The sequence below is a fragment of the Clarias gariepinus genome, chromosome 15 (genome assembly GCF_024256425.1).
Source record: "Clarias gariepinus isolate MV-2021 ecotype Netherlands chromosome 15, CGAR_prim_01v2, whole genome shotgun sequence".
Taxonomy (NCBI): domain Eukaryota; kingdom Metazoa; phylum Chordata; class Actinopteri; order Siluriformes; family Clariidae; genus Clarias; species Clarias gariepinus.
Window position 1 is genome coordinate 8,525,454 of NC_071114.1, and position 20,787 is coordinate 8,546,240.

At 36.6% G+C, this 20,787-nt stretch overlaps 1 protein-coding gene across 1 annotated transcript; it reads left to right on the plus strand.

The window, feature by feature from the left end:
* The first annotated feature begins 4,061 nt into the window (after window positions 1–4,061).
* On the plus strand, window positions 4,062–15,018 carry mob3c (MOB kinase activator 3C). Its single transcript, XM_053512687.1, has 4 exons — window positions 4,062–4,332; window positions 10,375–10,883; window positions 13,624–13,826; window positions 13,963–15,018. Exons 2-4 carry the CDS (start codon window positions 10,466–10,468, stop codon window positions 13,990–13,992), a joined length of 651 nt encoding a protein of 216 aa, XP_053368662.1. The 5' UTR covers window positions 4,062–4,332; window positions 10,375–10,465; the 3' UTR covers window positions 13,993–15,018.
* The last annotated feature ends 5,769 nt before the right edge of the window (window positions 15,019–20,787 follow it).

The following is a 20,787-nucleotide window of genomic DNA, read 5'->3' on the forward strand; positions in this document are numbered from 1 at the left end:
TTATTTCAGATTAATAAACCTAATAAACTTAGTCATACCATTATCATACCAAATATCTCGCTATATAGGGATTAACCAATCAGATTGCTTGTGCATCATCTACGTCATTTAAGTCACTGTAGTAATTGAACCTGGCGTGAAACACAAGATGGGAACACCTATTTTGTTTTGTTTTGTTTTGTTTTGTTGTGGGCGGCACAATGGCTTAGTGGTTAGCCTTGTTGCCCTGCGCCTTCAAGGTTCAGGTTCGATTGCTGCCTCAGGTCTGTGTGCATGTTCTCCCTGTATGTTGGGTTTCCTCCGGGTGCACCGGTTTCCTCCCACAGTCCAAAAACAGGAAAATGTGAAGAGGCAAATGTTCATTACCAAACTGCCTGTAGTGTGTGTGTGTGTGTGTCCTCCAGTGACCCTGTATACAAGATAAAGTGGTATAGACGATGAGAGAGTGTTTTTTTTAAAATATGTATTGAAGAAGTTTCCCAGTGTCTCTAGTCAAAAAAGACAGCTTTGAAATTTGAAATAGAACTTTCGCTTTCAAACATTAAGCATTAATCTAGTCCCAATTGTATTAAATAATTGTGTTATTTAATGATCATGTATTAAAATGAATGGGATTACGTTGAGTTAATGTTGCCGATGCTGCTGTTTTGTCCATGTGTCCCTTTGAATTAAAATTGAGACCTGATTAAATTATGGAAATGACATGAAATGAATAATCTTTTTAAAGTTTAGAAATGCTAAACAATGCTGACAACCTTTAAAAAGTTTACACGTCCTTTGCAATGGGTCATCAGTATTGAGCAAATAACATATGTTTGCAATGTTTTAAAGTTCTAAGATCTGGGTGACAGGTCTGATGGACAGCGATGATAAGAACAGACTGTCAGATGTAGAGACAGATTAGCCCAGAGTGTTAACAAATTGACAGCACACTCCTTCATGTGCACTGGAAAGCTTCTTTACTTCCTTTTCAGCCTGAATATTTTGTGAAATTAATATTGTTCTTATAGCACAATATACACTAGGTTATCAGTAAAGCATTTTCATTTAAGGTGATTCAAGAGGAAGCTTGTGTTCTTTATTGATTGAATAATATATTTCTTTATTGCTTGGTTTATATAATGGCCAATGCAAAAAAAGAAAAAAAAAGTTTTTAAAAAAAGTTTTCATTTACTTAGCCTACTATTTCATTTCCATAAGTTGGAAAAAACAAATTTGCCATACCTTGTTATAAGGATTTTAACTGATCCATGTGCAGCCCATCCCTGGATGCCAGCTTTGTTTCAGGAAAAGCACAAAAACAGTACACACAAACAGAGAGTTAGGGTTTCACACATCTGCATAGTCAGTATTTACATAAACATGCAACATGTAAATAAACCTTCACAGTTTTATAATAAAATGTATGCACTATAATTTGTGAACAATTTCAGCACATTCAGTTTAGCTTTTAATAAAAGCTTTTTCTTTTTTTCTTTCTTTCTTTCTTTCTTTCTTTCTTTTTTTAATAATAGGAAAGTACTGAAAGTAATGCAAAAGTGGTCATAGGTTTTTTTCTTGACATAGGCATTCAAATTGCACATGTTGGTTAAATAACACTTAACCTATACATAGGTAACAAAGTAGTCTCCATCACAAGAGATGCATTTGTGCTGTCATTGAACCCTACTTTTAAATATCCTCTTGGCTTGCTTAAAAATGCAACTAATAAAAAATCTTTCTTACAGCACCAAGTACTATTCCATTCCAAAGTAGGTTTAAGGTCAAACAGGAAAAGTAACATGATGCAACTCGGCTTATTTAAGGGTTTGGCTAGTTTCGCTTCCTTTGACATATTAAACGGCAAGATCTGACATTATTGCATTTGAAGAACTAACAAAGCAACGTAGGTTAGAATGACAGGTGTAGAATATATGCTTTTACATCTAATTTAACATTTTTAAAATGTTATTGCCAGTTTCCCTTTCCAATGTTTATCAAAAACATGTGACAAGTAAAACTTGTTTTTTATTATTATAAGACATACTGTAGGCTACTTTATTTGCTTTTATTCATGAAATGTCTCCATCTTTTGGTTGGAAAATGTTTGTCCATTTAATTTACAGTACATGTTCATGCTGAATAAATGATCTTTTGCAATGCATTTGTACTTTTTTGTATACATTTATTTAGTTTCAAAAAAGACAAACCACAATGGTAACCAAATTAGTTAAATAACAACACCTTGCAAATGAAACTATCCGGGATTCTTCCACATTTTGATTTGCATGTGGTCTGTCTATCTATGTGTATGTAAAGCAGGCCACTTAAATGGGATGTTCTCTCCTTAATCCCTTATTTTGTATGTGTGTGTGTGTGTGTGTGTGTGTGTGTGTGTGCGCATGCGTGCGTATCCCCATAAATCAAGTAAAAGCAACTAGTAATTTAGTAGTATCTGCTTATCCACATGTTCTACATGCTTTCAGTCCTGTCAAAAAGGAGCAATAAAATGTATGCCGACTCTTCTAGTTTTTTTTATGACAGCAGCTTGAACTTAAGAGGCATGTAGCCCAATCTAAAACTCTCATGTGGTTCACCCAACCCTTTAATCACATATCAGATCAATGCACAGGACACTCGAAAGCATTTATGGTTAACTATTTATTTTATATCTAAAAAAGAGAACAGTCCAATGTTCATGGGCCTACGGAAATGCAGTTTTATAATAATCCATCAACATATGTGTACTGTGTAGAGCAAAAAAAATATTTAATTAAGTGCAAACTGTAAATGTTCGGACTGTTTTACACTGGACAACTGAAAAAAATCTTAATGAAGCTTCTCTATTCAGAGCTTTCCATTTGCCATTATTATGATTATAAATTGTGATCACTAGGTAATTATGACATATAGGATAAAATCGTGTTTAAAGTATAAATATATAAAAATTATATATAATTTAATTTAATATAAATAAAAATAATGTGGTATTTATACCCAATATCTTTCTATTATTTATTCTGATAACTTTTCCTAAATATTATGAACATATTGTAAATATTTCTTCAAAATTATTTAATAGTAATTTTAACAAAATTACCAAAATGAAGATTTAAAACTATAATATATAAAGAAGATTTATATATATATATATATATATATATATATATATATACATATATATATATATATATATATATATATATATATATATATATATTAATTGATCGTAAACTAAAGGTTACCCCCAGCTCCGCACACGCACATCCTCCTAATGATGATGTCATAATTGAATCAAGATTATATTATTACCTCACAGTATGACGTAAAAGTTAAATATTTGTTGAGGAGCACCTGTTACATGTAAGTGACGCAAACATCAGCCACAAACACTGGTAACAGGCCAAACAATATTTCTATTTCTATGAAGTGACCACCTGCCTAATATTGAGTCGGACCAACCCTTTTGCCACCAAGACTGTAATGATCTATGTGTCACTTTTCTAATAGTACCAGCGTTAACCCTTTCCTCAATTTGAGAAGCTCTTCTCTAAGCGCCTTCGTGGCCCACCTGTAGTACCAATATGGCCCACCAGGGGGTGTCAGTTTTAAAAAAATCACACAATCACCTCTCTAAAGCATATAATGACCCATTGGGCACACAGAAAAACCCTTATGTGATCTGGATATGGTCTCTGAAACTCACAATTTCTTCTACAAATTGAATTGGATTTCTGAGGCCTGAAGTTGTCCCTAGTCCTTCACTGTGCTGTAAGATTAAATCTAATCGAATCTTAATACAGCTGACTACAATGACTGTTAATGTATAATTGTAACTTAGATATTCTGTTAAGACAGTCAGATGACATTTTTGTAAGTGTGTGTGTGTGTGAGAGAGAGAGAGATTCACATGACATTCCCAACTGAGTTCAAGTGGGAAGTGTTCAGTGAGTAGGGACTTTGGGCAGAGCAGAGGATAAAAGAGGAGGGAAGAAAGTTTCTCAAGCTGCTGCTCCTCCCAGCCAACAAGATCCTCCTTTCTAGCTTCAGCAGGCTTCTAAGTGAACACATACACACACATACGCATGAAGCGAGAGTCAGAGATTAGGGGCTGGCTGACAAAATCAGGATATGACATCATTCTAAGGAAGACAAGCCAAACAACTTTTCTCTCTGCTTTTCAGCTCTTGTTTGTTTTAAGACTGGTCAGGTTTTCAGATAAGCTCCTGAGATAAACACTCTCTGGACTACGCTGTAATCCATGTCCTCTGGCCGCTAACTGGAGGCAGAGAATTTCTCCTTTCCCATAGATCCCCACAGCATTCCAAGCATTTAGGACGGGACTTGAGCCAGGTACTGTAGGGAAGATCCTTTTTTTATTGCCCCCTTTCTTTTTTAATCCTATACATAATCTCAGACCATATTTCTTGCATTTGATTGCACTTCATGAGATGTTGGAAGTTTTAAGTTTGTTCTTTTTCAATATGTGTTCTATTAGTATCTATAGGCTTAAAAGTCTTGCTGGACTATGTAATGGTATTTAAGTTTCTGAGAATGTGTAAAATATTCAGGCATATACAGGTAAATATTGTAGTGTAGATTTTTTTACATACTATAGAAATCACATGCTCATCTATCTATCTATCTATTTCTCCAGGTTGTGATGAATAATAGATCCGTATTGGTAAATTAAATTATATGAGTAAGATGTATAGTAAGATAAGAAATGCTGCAACAGTTATATTATATGGTTCAGATTACACTCCTGCTTGCTGATGATGTAACAAAAAAGGTATTTTCCACATCAATGCTTCAGCTAAATGGAGTCTTTAGAATTTTTTTTATAAAGGTTTACCCTATAATCAAGTATAACCATACAATTACATTCCTTTATGATAGTTTATGACATTTGAGCTGATTTGCTTCAAAAAGTTTTTTTAAGCTGTAGTTATGGAAAAATGTTTCAATCGATTATTTAGCTCATAGTAAATGCTGCTCTCTGGATGCAAAAAAAAAAAAGACCAAGCATTTAATTCTAGTCACCAAATATCTTTGTGGCTCTGAGTAAATCATAAATCTCCCAGTGTATGTGACTGGCTAGTTGCAGTCCCTGTGATGTGAAGCATGCTCCGCATTGTGCCAAAAGGGAAGGTTAATTCCAGGGCTTAAATGAATGTGCTCAGTTGATAGAGCTATAAAGGACAAAAATCCAGATTGGACCGACAACCAGAAGTCAAAAGACAGGAAAAGAAAAAGAGTAAGCATAGGAGAGAAACATTGCTGGTCAGTTTGCGGTCAGATCGCATAGAAGCAAAGGAAGTGATGAAAAAATAATCACACCATCACACGTTAATCTGAGAATGATTCATAGGTCAACATGATTATCACACCAGTAAATCTAACTAAAACCTCCCAGAAGCATGTACAGACCTTAAAAAATCATTAACTTGCTTTTCGGCCACTGGAATGAATATACAGTACGAGGGGTGTTCGAGCCAAACCGGGATTTGTGATAAAATTTGTGATAATTGGTGTAAAAACTGATTAACATTTACAGAAGACTTTAAGCACTGCAGGTTGATGAGACTCTTAGCTGCAGTAAAAAAAAAAAAACATAAATGGTACAAATATTTTAAAGAACACTGTATGTCCGTGAGTGACGACCCCGGCTGAGGTGGCTCATAGCTCACTGCAGTCGTTCCTCTGAACATTCAGCGAGTGTAAGGCCAGTTCTTTGGAAATGGATAGAGAGCTTGTCACCAACTTGCAGTCACCAAGAAGATAGATCTATCTATGGGAACTGTACACATGATCATTCATGAGCACCACTTGACCATTACAGAACTCAGCTGAGAGCTATTGCCACATCCTCCGCACAGTCCTGACCTCACTCCAAGCCATTTCTGCATGCTTGAGCCATTAAAGGAGTTCCTGGGGGGCCAGCGTTTCATACTGGGAACATTTTTTACCTTGATGGTATCCAAGCATTAGTGAAATGCTGGGGTAAGTGCATTAGTGTAGCAGGGGATTATATAGAAAAATAAAGGAAGTTTTTACTTTCAGAACTGTATTCTGTTAATCTGCATGATAAAAAGCCCAGATTTGACACACTCATATAAAGTACTACTGTATGGTTGATCATATGACCAACAGTACAGTCCTTATCAGCATATGATACTGTAAGTCAAAACCTCTGCCTTTCCAAAATTAGAAGTTAATCTGACTGGTTTAACCTCCATATGGTTACAAACCCACTAGTACTGTAAATTCACCTGGAGAACTTGTTTTAATTATTATCCAGTTAATATTATTGTACTGTAATTCCCTTGGTGCTGTTTCTGGAGTATCGGGAAATACAGATCAGACTTCTTTTATGCCATCATAAACCCAACTTTAGGCATAAAAGAAGTCTTATTTCAAAACGACAGGCAAATGCAGGCAGTCAATCACGTGAGCGAGAATATTAGGAAACATGAAAAAGTAATTGAATGTGATATTATAAGCAAAAATGGATTTAAGAGTTTTTTTCTTCTTCCTGACTATTTATTTGTTCTGTAATTTAGTGCTTGTTTGATTGTGTCATTTCATGATGACTCAGCTGTGAAGTTGTTTTAGCTAGAGAACTGGCTGAGGACCAACAGAAGGTGTTTACAATAAAGTTACAAACTCAGTAATATTGGCTGAGAATCAGGAGAATCAGTCGTCTACGCGGTCTGTTAGCTCCAGCATATATATAAATCCAGCAATATATATATATATATTCATTGTTCTGTGTTTTTGTCTAATATGCTAAGCCTAATGTTTTTGACAGGTTAGATTTTTGATTAGGTTATAACGATCGGAAAAATGAACATACAAACATTAAAAGTGATTACATTTGATTGTTTTGATCACTACACTCTATTTTAACTAGCAAACTAGAATTAGTGGTCTACCCGAGCCTTATGACATTAAGGGGAAGCAATGAGGATTTGCTTTTTCATGTGGTATTGAGTAACTTTGACAGTCACACTGATGTGCACACTGATGTTTAACCTGGCAGCAGATAACATTATGTAACACAAAATTTGTTCCGGGATAGGATTTGTTATTTCTTAATTGCGTTATGATGTAAAAATAAAGAAAATTCCCATAACAGCTTTGCTTTTGTGACCCGTATAATAGCATTTAGAAATTATAATTTTTTCTATGTGGTGGCCTAGTGGTAAGCACTGTGGCCGCGCACCTCCAGGGTCTAGGGTTTGATTCCCACCAGGGTCTGTGTGCATGTTCTCTCCAAGCTTGGTGGGTGTCCTCTGGGTACACCGATTTTCATCCGAAGATTAGGCTAATTGGTTTTTCCTAATTGCACATACAGTAGTGTGTGATTGTGTGTGCCCTGCAATGGATTGGCACCCTATCCGGGGTGTACCCCACCACATGCCAAAAGTCTCCTGGGATAGGTTCCAGGCCTCCCACGACAGGATAAGCAGTGTAGAACATTTTCTATGGAAAAAACAGGGCAATCTGCACATTTTCATTAGGATAATGTCTGACTGAAACAAAGTCCTACCTGTAACTTTTTTACTTCTTTAAGGAACTTGTTTTAAACTCTTGACACTTTTAAAAATGTTTTTAAGCAAGTAAATCCAAATATGGTTTTAAAATTCTTAGAAAAAAAATAATTTTAAACATCTTATCTAGTTCTTAAATAACAAAAATGCTTCTCGTTATGAATATAGCCATAAAAGCTGGCATGGCGTTAAAAAAGAAAAAAAGAAAGAAAGAAAGAAAGATACTAAAGTCCTACAAAAATGAACAAAAATGCGTAGAAGTGAGTAGTTTTTTTAGGATTTGCTCCTGTAATATTAATCACTTTCACTTGTCAGTCTCTCATCATGGTTTTATCATGTGGTCTTTGGTAGCAGATTAAAAGGTCTAGTGTGTTTAAGTCTTGTAGGCTTTACACATTGTAGATGATTCTATCAAACAGTACCTTTTCGCTCTTGTCTTGATAAATTGGACACATCCTGAGCAAAATGAATTTTGCAGCTTTTTAATTTCATTTTAGATAAATTTAAATAGGTCTATGTGTTTAGCAAGACAACTAGAACTAAGCTAAAATAGTGAGTATATACAACACCTGTATACCTGTACTGTATATATGGTATGAATTAGTTATGGGTCGTTCGTGAATGATTCGTTCTTTTTGAACGAATCTTTATTGTGACTTAGTAGAACGAGTAGTCTCTGAGAGTGATTCGAATCATTTTCTACTGGGCGCGCATGCGCAAATCATCGCAAAAGTTAGGTACAGGAAACAGAATTGAGAGATTCTTTCTCGATGACTCTTCTACTCCGAGTCGTTCGTTCTTTCTTCCCACAGACGCTATGCAATGCAGTACACAGGGAACAGAATTGAACAGTTCTCAACGAATCTTCAAGTCCCGAGTTGTTCATTCTTTTGTTACGTGACTCCCATAGACACTATGCGGTGCAATAGATTTAAAAGAACGACTCAGACTGGAAGATACGAGAGGTGAGCTACTCATTCTGTTTATTATAATATGTCCTGAGCTGCATTGTAATATTTTCATTACCGGAACTATAGCCAAAATTTGTTGGGGGTCTTTTTTTATTGAAAATGCAACATTTTATTTTATTTCTGATTAAAAGAACTAAATGAACTAAATGACACAAAAAAAAGATTCCTTCATTTTGATGAACAAGATTCAAAGAACCGAGTCACTAAAATGATTCAAATTTCCCATCACTAGTATAAATACTATGGGAGGATGGAGAAAATTGTAAAAGGTTCCTGAAAAACATTCTAAGTTTTACATCGATCACTGCAAAAAGTGATATCTTAAAAAGGAAAAATATTTTAAATCGAGTCAAATTGATCTAAAACTGCGCCTACTACTGAGCCTATTTCTAGGTAAGATTTACTAATTTGTTTAAACCTTAATTTCTTGTTCCACTGGCAGATAATTTTGCTTCACTCAAGAAATAAATAGCAAAATGATCCACTAATCCATTTATGTTTACAAAAATTTGTAAATCTTATTGAATAGTCTTATAGTTGGTTTGTTTAATGTATTTTAACATTAAGAATTTTTAGATATATTTGACAAAATTAAATGTACTTTCATTTCATTAAGATATCACTTTCTCAATGTTCTAGAAAATTCTCCACTTAGCATTTATTCTGAAATCTGGAATGTTCTGGAAAAAAGGGGAATATTTAAACATTTCATTACCCAGGTTGCAAAAGTAGACCTTTGTAGGCCACAGCGCAACTCACAAAACAAAATCTATAAAAAAAAAAAAAAAGCCAGCCTTTTTTCTGTGAAACATCACTTAATTATAAACTTTGTAGACTCTGAGAGTTGATAATATTGACATACCATCAAGTGAAAATAACTTGACTCTTTTTAAATGGATCTCACTCACTCCCCATCTACACGCGCTATATCCTGTATTCAGGGTCATGGGGACCTGGAGCCTATCCCAGGAGGCGAAGGGCACAAGGCAGGGTACACCCTGGACCATCACAGGGCATACACACACTACAGGCAATTTTTGAATCGCAAATTAGCCTAACCTGCATATCTTTGGACTGTGTGAGGAAACCGGAGTACCCGGAGGAAACCCACCAAGCACGGGAAGAACATGCAAACTCCATGCACACAGAGACGGGACTCGAGCCTGGCCAGGAATCGAACCCGGACCCTGGAGGTGCAAGGCGACAATGCTAACCACTACACCAATAACAAATTTTGTTATTTTTAAGATTTTAATATTATTTTGGCAGCTAATTTTGTTCTTTCCATTTGCGCTAGAAAAAATGTACACTAGGAAGAGGCTTTATAATCTTATATTTTGTTTACTGTGATCTTTATAGTACGGACCCTCTCTGGTGACATTGGGGGAAAAAATATTCTGTGACCGCGACTTACTAAGGCATGAATGAGATACTATGTTGTAGCCAAGACTTACAAACGCATGGGGACAAATGAGTATAATGCATGGCCATGAGATACTACAGTATGTTGTGGCCATGACTTATGCTCATGTGATGATGAGATCATTCATGTCCCAGATGTGACAGGATGATTGTTCTTTTGCTTTGAGCTATGCTGTGTGTGTAAATGAAAGTTAATCATTCATCTATACTAAAGGTTATAAACAAAATCAATAGAAATTCGTCAGAAGATTACAAGAGGCTAAATGCAGTTGTTGTTATACCACACCATATATTTGCAAGTTGTTGTTATACCACACCATATATCTCCTGGCCATGTATTAAACTATTTATCTATCTGTTTCTTTAGTAAGTAGGGTAATTTTTACAGTGTGTAAAAAAAAAAAAGCCCAACATACTAATTTTATGCATATTTTTATTCTTTTTACAAGCACCTGCATCAGTTGATGATACAGGAGACATCATCTCATCTGTCCTGACATTTCTGCTGGAGATTCTACTATCAGCCCAAGCTGTAGAAGCATGGCTCTGTGCCTTGGCCAAGTGTTCAGCAAAGACAAGACGTTCAGGCCTCGGAAGCGCTTCGAGCCTGGCACGCAGAGGTTCGAGCTGTATAAGAGAGCCCAGGCATCGCTGAAGTCAGGGTTGGACCTCAGGAAGGTGGTTCAGCTGCCCGAGGGGGAGAGCATTAATGACTGGATTGCTGTGCATGTAGTGGATTTCTTTAACCGCATCAACCTGATTTATGGAACTGTTAGCGAATTCTGCTCAGAGAGAAGCTGCCCTGTTATGTCTGGAGGTCCTCGCTATGAATACAGATGGCAAGATGGAGACCATTACAAGAAGCCTACCAAACTCCCAGCCCTCCAGTATATGAACCTGCTGATGGACTGGATTGAATCGCTCATCAACAATGAGAATATCTTCCCTACACGCATAGGTGTGTCCACAATGATCTTTGATTTTGTGTTATTTAAAAAGAGGAGACCTAAAAACAGCTGTGGTAGCTCCTAAATGTGCGGGATCACTGATTCAACAAATGTTAATCTTCAAACTTTTTAAAAGTTGCTGTTTGACAGATAGCTGTACAGCTGTGGGGAAACACAATATTATTATTCCAAGTGATTAAAACAGGTATTGCAACAGGCACTAACAGAGGCACATTAGGGTAGGGTACAGTATTTATCTTTCACTCAATTCAGTAAAGGAGGCAGGATGGATAATGAAGGGGGTGCCAGGGTGATGGGATAGTTGAAAAGATTTTGTAACACGCCAGAAAGTTGGAATTAGATCTAATAGATTTCTACAACAGTAATATGTTAGCGTAAATAATGTGTGTTTGTCACAATTTAATGATGCAGATTGTCAAACATATTTCAATACTATGCAAAGATAACCCAATTAGATACAAAATACAGTTTTTAAATTAATTGATTTCTTTTATTAAAGAAAAAAAGCTGTCCAAACTTGCTTAACCCTATGTAAAAATTTTATTGTCTTTTAAACCTAATAAGAACAACAAAAATTGCAATCAAGCGTTTGTAATAACTGCCAAATAAATCTTTCACATCGTTGTGGAGAAAATTTTGACCCACTCTTCTTTGCAGAATTGTTTAAGTTCAATCACACTGGAGGTTTATCCTGTTTAAGTGGCCATGCCACAATCGGATTTAAGTCTGGGTTAGGGTTAGGTTAGGGTTTGACATTCTCCTTCACGAATTTCTGGTAGAGCATTACATTCAAGGGTCCATCGTTTATGTCAAGTTGTCTAGGTACTGAAGCTGCAAAGCAGCCCAGACCACCAAGCTACCACCACTATGTTTGACTGTTGTTCAAATGATTTTTTCATGAAATGCTGTTTTAGTTTTATGCCAGATGTAATGGGATGCACACCTTCCAACAAGTTCAACGGTTGTCTTCAAAATAGTTCACAAAATTTTTCTCCAAAAGTCTTGGGGATAATCAAGATGTTATTTGGCAAATGTGAGAAGATCCTTTGTGTTGCTTGACAGCAGTGGCTTTTACCTTGGAACTCTCTCATGGATTCCCTTTTTTTCCCCAGTCTCTTTCTTATTGATGAATCATGAACACTTACTTTAACTGAGGCAAGTGAGGCCTGCAGTTCTTTAGATGTTGTTCTGGGTTCTTTAATCAGCTCCTGGATGAGTCGTTGTTGTGCTCTGGAGTCATTTATGTAGGCCGATCACTCTTGGAAAGGTTGACCACTGTTCCACGTTTTCTCCATTTGTGGATAATGGATCGTATTGTAATTCGCTGGAGTCTCAAAGCCCTAAAATGGCTTTGTAACCTTTTCCAGACTTATATAAGATATATCAATATAAATATAAATTTTTTTTTAAGATCTATTAGTGTTTTTTGCTTTGTCAGACAGGTGTGGCAAATGGAATTTACCTTAGCATTTTAAAAATTACAGTTGTGTAGGGGTAATTACTTTTTCAGATAGGGCCAGATAGATTTGGACAACTTTTTACTCTTAATCAATGAAATCATCATTTATAAACTGCACTTAAATATGTAATAAGTTAAATTCAATCATTTAAGTGTGACAAAAATCAGGGTTAGATACTTTTTACAGCATTTTAAACAGAAGAGTCTCTTCTCTAAGGTAAGTTGCGATGTCAAAAAAAAGGTTAATAGTAATACAAGGGGTGTTCAAATCAAACCAGGACTTTTGATTGTGTAGAAGTACAGAATACAAAAACTACATTTATTTCTGTATATAATCCTGTGCTAGACTACAGACAACTTACTTCATGTCTGAAACGCTGGCCTCCCAGGAACTCCTTTAATGCCCTAAACATTTAGAAATAGCTTGGAGCGAGGTCAGGGCTGTACAAAGGATGTGTCAATAACTCCCAGCCGAGGTCCTGTAATGTGTGTAACCTTGATCTATGATATTAGCTTTGGCACTATGTTGTTGAAATCAACAGCTGTTACAAGGTTCATCTGATAATTTAAGTTTGATATCTTTTTTGCCTAATGTTCTTTGACACTATGTTGATATTATTGCTGCCCCATGAATCTATATAGTTTATGAGCATGTATATATATAATTTAAATATGGCCTGAAAATGACAAACACTGTACTAGTCAGAAGTCTAGTGTTTCAGTGAGGCAGAATCACAAATAGGTGTATTTAAGATTCATCTTGTGTAAACCGTTTGGACTAACCCTTATCCACATCAAAATTCCTGAAAGCAAAGAAGATCAAGGTGCTTCAGGATTGGCCAGTTAACCAGACATGAACATTATTAAGCATGTCTGAGGTAAGATGAAGGAGGAGGCGTCATTGCCGAGACGTATGGATGCAGTCCTCCAACCTCATGGGAGTCATACACAATGTTCATTCTTTTTCCACTGCCCTATGACTTTATGTTCTGTACTGTACATTATTTCTGTTACGAGTGACTAGACTTTTATCTAAGCAAAATCTGACCTTTTTGTCTTATTTAAATAATTAAAAATCACAGCATGATTAGATTTTCTTTTGATAAAACAAGCGTAATCCAGAGGGCTTTGCCTTTCATATAAGGCACTTCTGATTCCAAATAATTAAACTAGAAGTCAAGTTATCATTTGTTGTTCCTACAACTTAGATAGGCGACAAGACTTATGTCAGGGTGTGTACACATTTTAATTAAGATTTTTCTCCTTTTCAGGGGTTCCTTTTCCCAAGAACTTCCAGCAGGTCTGTAAAAAGATACTAAGCCGGCTGTTCCGTGTGTTCGTGCACGTTTACATTCATCACTTTGACAGCATCTGTAACATGGGAGCTGAAGCTCATGTCAACACCTGCTACAAACACTACTACTACTTCATCTCCGAGTTTAGTCTCATCGAGCACTCCGAACTGGAGCCACTGGTGAGAAGGATATGTATCTTTTTATTTCATTTTTTTCTTTTTTTAAAATTAAAGATCAATTACACTACAGGCAGTCGATGACTAAATAACTGAAAATTCCTTACACGCCAAGTTCATGTTTTTTCTTGTCTAACAGAGGGCCATGACAGAGCGGATTTGTAACTGAAGCAGGTGGGCGGTGAAGTAACCCCTAAAAGCTGACTGTCAACTTTCATACATCAAGGGTCCAAACATCTTGTGGTTTTAAAACCTTTATGTATATATATATATATATACTGTATAGTGTGTATGTTTGTACTAGTGTATGTATGTATGTGTTTGTGTATATACAGTATATATGTATTTGATTTAAGGTTCGCCTTGTTGTATTGGGATATGTTCTACTAAATGAGCCTTGGTAGAGCTGTAGCAGACTTGATTTTCCAAAAAAATGTGTTTTTATGGTTACAATATGCTATATGAGCCAATTTCACTATATTACATACATTGGACTGCAAAAGAACCTTAAAGTATATAGGATCATAATAGTTGCCAATTTTGTCTTTTTTATTTTATTTTATTCACTTTATATGTGAAAGATTTAAAACATTTGTCTCCATGCATCATATGTACATGTCTGAGACTCGAAAAGACTCAATGTTGTCCTTTTTACCCCTGGGATCTGTGCTGGGGCATGTTACATGTTAAACACTCAGAGCAGCTTGTTCTGTCTAATGCAAATACCATTACCAAACCTCCGACTGTGGCACGTCTCTTGCTTGTATTGTAGATTTTATGTGGATGCGTACTGTTCTTGTATTGTTTTATTTATATATAATTTTACAACCACATATAAATGATATCATTATTATAAGGCGTTTTTTTTTGCAACCAGCTGAGCAACCAAACAAACTCTTTGCCTGATCTTTCTCTCCTAAAATGAGCTTTATTGCACCTTAAATAGTACCACTCATTTAAATCATAATTTATTTTCCAGCTATTAGACTTGTAGAAGTCACTGTACATAGAAAGAGAGCATGTGAGTGTCGAATAAATTTAAATATCCATATATAAGGAAGACGGGAGCTGAAATGTCTGAAAAAAAAATGAAATTTGTGATTTTGTATTTTTATTGTGTACTGTATAAAGTATAAAGATCTTGCATGAATTTTTCTTATTTGTGCTTTCTGATAAATAAATATGTTTTCTATTATTATTTTCCCATGTTTTATTATAAAAGCACCATATTTATTAAATGTAAATACAAACCAAACTTTAATTAATTCATTTATTCATTACAACTTTATCCTAAACCTAATCCAAGAATACTGTACCTTTCCCAATAGCTTGAGGCAGAAACACATCGGATGGGCAAGGAGTCATCATGAAGATATCTGAAGAGTGGCTATCTTCCTGCATTTTTTTTTTTCGGAGAGACATAAAAATAAACTTATGCTTAAAACAATCTCTGTATAGACAGTAACCCTCACTCAGGATCAAAACACATACCGTGGATCTGTCAGGGTGATTTTAGCCACTAGTACATTACAAAAAGTACCTTTTCAAGCATCTGGTGTATGAAATGCAGATTGAATTATGTGTACCAGTGGTTCTCGAGCCTTGTCCTAAAGAACCCACTTTCCTATGCATTTTGGTGTTCACCCTGTGTGCTGGAAGCAAAGAAAACATCTGCAGGACCAGAGTTGGAAACCAACAGTGTATAAGAACGGGACATTAAAAAAAAAAAAAAAATAAAATAAATCCTTAAATTCTGTTCTTAATAGTTTAAAAAAGTTAATCAAGTCCCTGTTTTGGGGTCTGATTCAGTTTACTGATCAAATACATGAAACAAATATGTAACAATTTTTGTATGTTTTTTACTTTAATGTTTCAGATCATCAAACAAATTTAAATATTAGTCAAAGATAACACAAGTAAACACATGCAGTTTTTAAACAAAGGTTTTTAAACTACATAGCCCTGTTTAAAAAAGTGTTTGCCCCCTAAACCTAATAACTGTTTGGGTCACCCTTTGCAGGAGCAACTGCAGTCAAGCGTTTTTGATAACTTGCAATGAGTCTGTTACAGCGTTGCGGAGGAATTTTGGCCTGCTCATCTTAGCAGAACTGTTGTAATTCAGCCACATCGGAGGGTTTTCAAGCATGAACTGCCTTTTTAAGGTCATGCCACAGCATCTCAATTGGCTTCAGGTCAGGACTTTGACTAGGCCACTCCAAAGTCTTCATTTAGTTTTTCTTCAGCTATTCAGAAGTGGACTTGCTGGTGTGCTTTGGATCATTGTTCTGCTGCAGAACCCAAGTTCACTTAAGGTCACAAACAGGTGGCCGGACATTCTCCTTCAGGATATTTTGGTAGGATTCATGGTTCCATTTATCACAGCAAGTCTTCCAGATCCTGAAGCAGCAAAATACCAAAATACCATCATACTACCACCACCATATTTTTACTGTTGGTATGATGTTCTTCTTCTGAAATGCGGTGTTACTTTTACACCACACATATTGGGACACACCTTCCACAAAGTGTCCAACTTTTGGCTCATCAGTCCACAGCGTATTTTCCCAAAAGTCTTGGGGATCAAGATGTTTTCTGGCAAAACTGAGACGAGCCGTTATGTTCTTTTTGCTTAGCAATGGTTTTCATCTTGGAACTCAGCCATGCAAGCCCTTTTTGCCCCAGTCTCTTTCTTATGGTGGAGTCATGAACACTCACCTTAACTGAGGTAAGTGAGGCCTGCAGTTCTTTGGATGTTGTTGTGGGGCCTTTTGTGACTTCTTAGGGTAATTTTGGTCGACCGGCCCCTCTGAATGTTCCCCACTGTTCTGTGTTTTTGCCATTTGTGGATAATGGCTCTCACTGTGGTTTGCTGCAGTCCCAAAGCTTTAGAGATGGCTTTATAACCTTTTCCAGCATGATAGATCCCAATTATTTTTTTTCTCATTTGTTTTTAAATTTCTTTGGATCTTGGCAAGATGTCTATCTTTTGAGAATCTTTTGGTCTACTTTACTTTGTCAGGCAGGTCCTATTTAAGTGATTTCCTGATTGCGAACAGGTGTGGCCGTAATCAGGTCTGGGTGTGGCTGGAGAAATTGAACTCTAGTGTGATAAACCAGAGTTAAGTTATGTTTTAACAGTGGAGACAAACGCTTTTTAATCCAGGGCTATGTAGGTTTGGACTTTGTTTTCCCTTAATAATTAAAACCTTCATTGAAAAACTGCATAATGTGCTAACTTGTGTTATCTTTGACTAATATTTCAATTTGCTTGATGATCTAAAACATTGGGTGACAAACATAACAAAAGAGAACATAATTATTTTGGGTTGTTAAATGAACAATTGATGCTAGATGAACCCAAGATGGTTGTGTCCATTCATTCATGTTGCATATGGCTCTGCTTGTGTAGGGTCACAGGGGGTCTGGAGCCTGTCCCAAGGAACTCAAGGCTGGGAACATACCTCTTAAGGTACCAACCTATCATAGGGAACAGCTACACACACACACACACACACACACACACACACACACACACACAGTCCTAATACAATATGCATGTCTTTGACTTGAGGAGGATATCGGAATTCCTTGAGGAATCGAAACCCTTGATTAGTTTTATGCTTAGCCCCAAATATTTTCACCTTGAAGTGGAAGTCTTTCATAGCTAAGCATCAGACAGACTCACAGAGCAGAACTTTTACTTGCAGTCTGGAGGGGGAAAGGGATTACGCAATTGAGTTGGAAGATGTGTGCGTCGCCAAGAAAACATTCTGGTTATTTAAAAACTATCTAGCCTTCTGGGCAATTTCAAAATTAAAAATCGAGGATAGGTCAGGTTAGAGTTCTGTACTGTAGTTCCCTGAGTTGATTTCAGTTAAAATAGGCTTTGCTGGCATGATCAAAATAAGAAACAGTACTGCCAAAGGGCGTAGGCTAGTTTAACAAAATAGCAGTAACCGTAGATTTAACAATATAGAGATAAGAAAGAAGGCATCTGTGTAGGGACAGAAAAAGGACATTACATATTGCAATGGATAATCTGTGCCATCTTGGTATAAGCAGAGTGCAACCTCTCTCTCTCTCTCTCTCTCTCTCCCGTTTGTGCGTGTGTGCAACACAATATAGTGGTGGCCAAAAGTATTATGACAACATTTGTCATTTATTATTGTTGTTCCTGCGGAGAAAACAGCTGATGTCATTAATTAGTTCTAGCCCATCTGGCTGAAGTTAATGAATGGAACAAATATGTGGCAGGACTTTTACTTTCTGAAGCCAGGGAGTCCAAAAATGGCTAAAACTACAGAATTCTCAAACGAACCGTGGAATCTGTGGAAAATTTCTGTACATGATCGTCAGGAAGCAATCAAGCAGGCATGGATTGAACGAATGCCACCAGAGTACTGCAGACGTCTTTCTGACTCTATGTCTAGTTGTACTTTATACTTAATGTTGATTGTTGTATAGCAAGTTCATTGCATGAAGTAACAAATTATTATTTTAATGGCCATTATTTTAGAAATGATCATTAAAACATCGAAATTTAATTCAATTTAATTCAGGTTTATTTATATAGCTCTTTTCACAATGGTCAGGGTCGCAAAGCAGCTTTACAGAATAAAATATATATATGGAAATAAGTTTGAAAAAAATGAGGAAAAATGTATAAATCATATTTATCAGTTTGTCACTGATGAGCAAGGTGAAGGCGACGGTGGTAAGTAAAGACCTGGAGGACTCAGACAGGTCCGGAGGGCAAAAAGGGGTCAACTCAGGAGTGGCATGTGTAGCTCGACAGAGAGAAAAGTCTCATAACGTATAAAGTGCATGTATATTTAGTGCAGAGTGCAAGCAGGGACTTACAGTAAGCATAACTAAAAGGGGAGCCAGAAGGAAACACAGACATGAGGGCTCACCATCAACAAACCTGAGAAATCGATAAGAGTCACTTTCCACCACTGTATTTATTTATTCTAAAAGGAGATATAGGGCTGCTAACCTTTTTAAAAAAGCTTGAATTGAGATTCTGAAAATAGGTGCATTGGTTCACAGTGTACACACACATGACTCCCCTATTGCACATGCCCAGCCATTTTGTGTAACACTAAATATACAACTTACCTGGCATGCCTCAGAGTCTGTATATTTTAGTGTTGCAGCGTTGAAGTAAAACAACAGATGCAAGTGACTGGATATTATTCTAGTTGGTACAACTAATATTTGAATCAAACGTTAAATAGGGCCTACTTACCCCTAAGCCAAATCATCCACAGCTTCACGTACTGTAGGGCAGCAGGGGTGTTGTACAGAACTCTGGGCCCTATACATAAGCATTCTTATTAGGGCCCCTTCCTTTCTTGATGTATATCTCTCACTTTTCCTTCCTGACTTAAACAGGTCCTCCCATCATCGGGGCCCTGCATAATCAGTAGCAATCCCCACCTCCTTTGTCTTTCAGCTGTTCCCTTTCAGGGGTCGCCACAGTGAAGCATCAACCTCCACCTAACCTTATCCTCTGCTTTCTCTTCTCCAACACCAACTAACTCCTCAGTACATCCATAAATCTCCTCTTTGGTCTTCCTCTAGACCTTCTGCCTGGCAGTTCCACCTCAGCATCTCTTCTCTAAACATGTCCAAACCACCTCAATCTGGCCTCTCTGACTTCATTTCCAAAAAAATCAAATCTAATTCAATCTAATCCAATCCAATATTTGCATTGTGTTTAATTAACAATGAATGCTTTATTGGAATGACAAATATGAACTTTCATATTGTCACAAATAAAAACAGACATAAACACATATAAAGCATACAAAAAATACATTCATTCAACTGTGCAGTCAAAAATGAAGTGATGAAAACTACTTTTAGTCATTCATCTTCTATACCGCTTATCTTGTGAATATGGTTGTGGGGGTCTGAAGTCTAACCCGGGAGACTTAGGGCACGAGGTGGGGTACACCCTGGACAGGGTGCCAATCCATTACAGGGCACAGACACACACATACACACACTACAGGCAATTTAGGAGCGCCAATCAACCGTTAGTTTTAACTGGATTACGCCGGGGGCCTGGCGCTTATCCCAGAACACTTAGGACATGAGATGTGGTAAATACTGGACCAGGTGCCAATCCATCGCAGGGCTCACATATAAATGTTTAATCACACACTATGGGCAATTTTGGAACGGCAGTTAGCCTAATGCTGGAAGCTGGAGGTGCGAGACTACAGTGCTAACCACTAAACTACCGTAATGCCCTTTCACAGGCAAATGTTTTGATGAGTAATTGTGTGATGAGTCTCACGATAAGTACATGAGAATTGGGAGTTCTAGTCGCTATAACCTCCCTAACCTACTATTGCAGAAATTGCAAGCCGCAGGCAAACTTGATTTGATCTTTTTGTTAGAATCTTTGATTTGTTAAAATCTTTTGAATCAATACCTAGAAGCACCTCTTCCCTCGACCTTGGAGATGCAAGGCCACAGTGCTGACCACTACAACACCGTCTTTCTAGCCTTTTTGAGATGCCCCTTAAAACCCAAGTGGCACAGACCTGTGTCAGCAACACAGCAGGTCAATGACGATTTAAAATAAATATATGTGCTTATGGAAATCTTGCAAGTGTGTGTTAAGTTAACGGGAAGGTTTTAGACATCAATCAGCACATTTGGGTTTTTGAGTATGTTAGGTAGAAAGAAATTTTTGTTTACTTTCACATTATTAAAGTAATGAAAACATTCTTTTAACCTGACGTATTCAAAAACCCAAATGCACAGTTTGATGTCTGAACACGGGTTCGATATTGTTTGATATGCTTTTGGACAAGCATATTATTGTTAATATTTTTGTCATAAAACAACTGAAAACAACCAGAAGAACAAGTGTTTGTATCCGTGCAATTTTTTTGCCTGTGTGACCCATTTAAATGTTTATTTGGCTCAGTCATATTTGTATAGTTGTTTA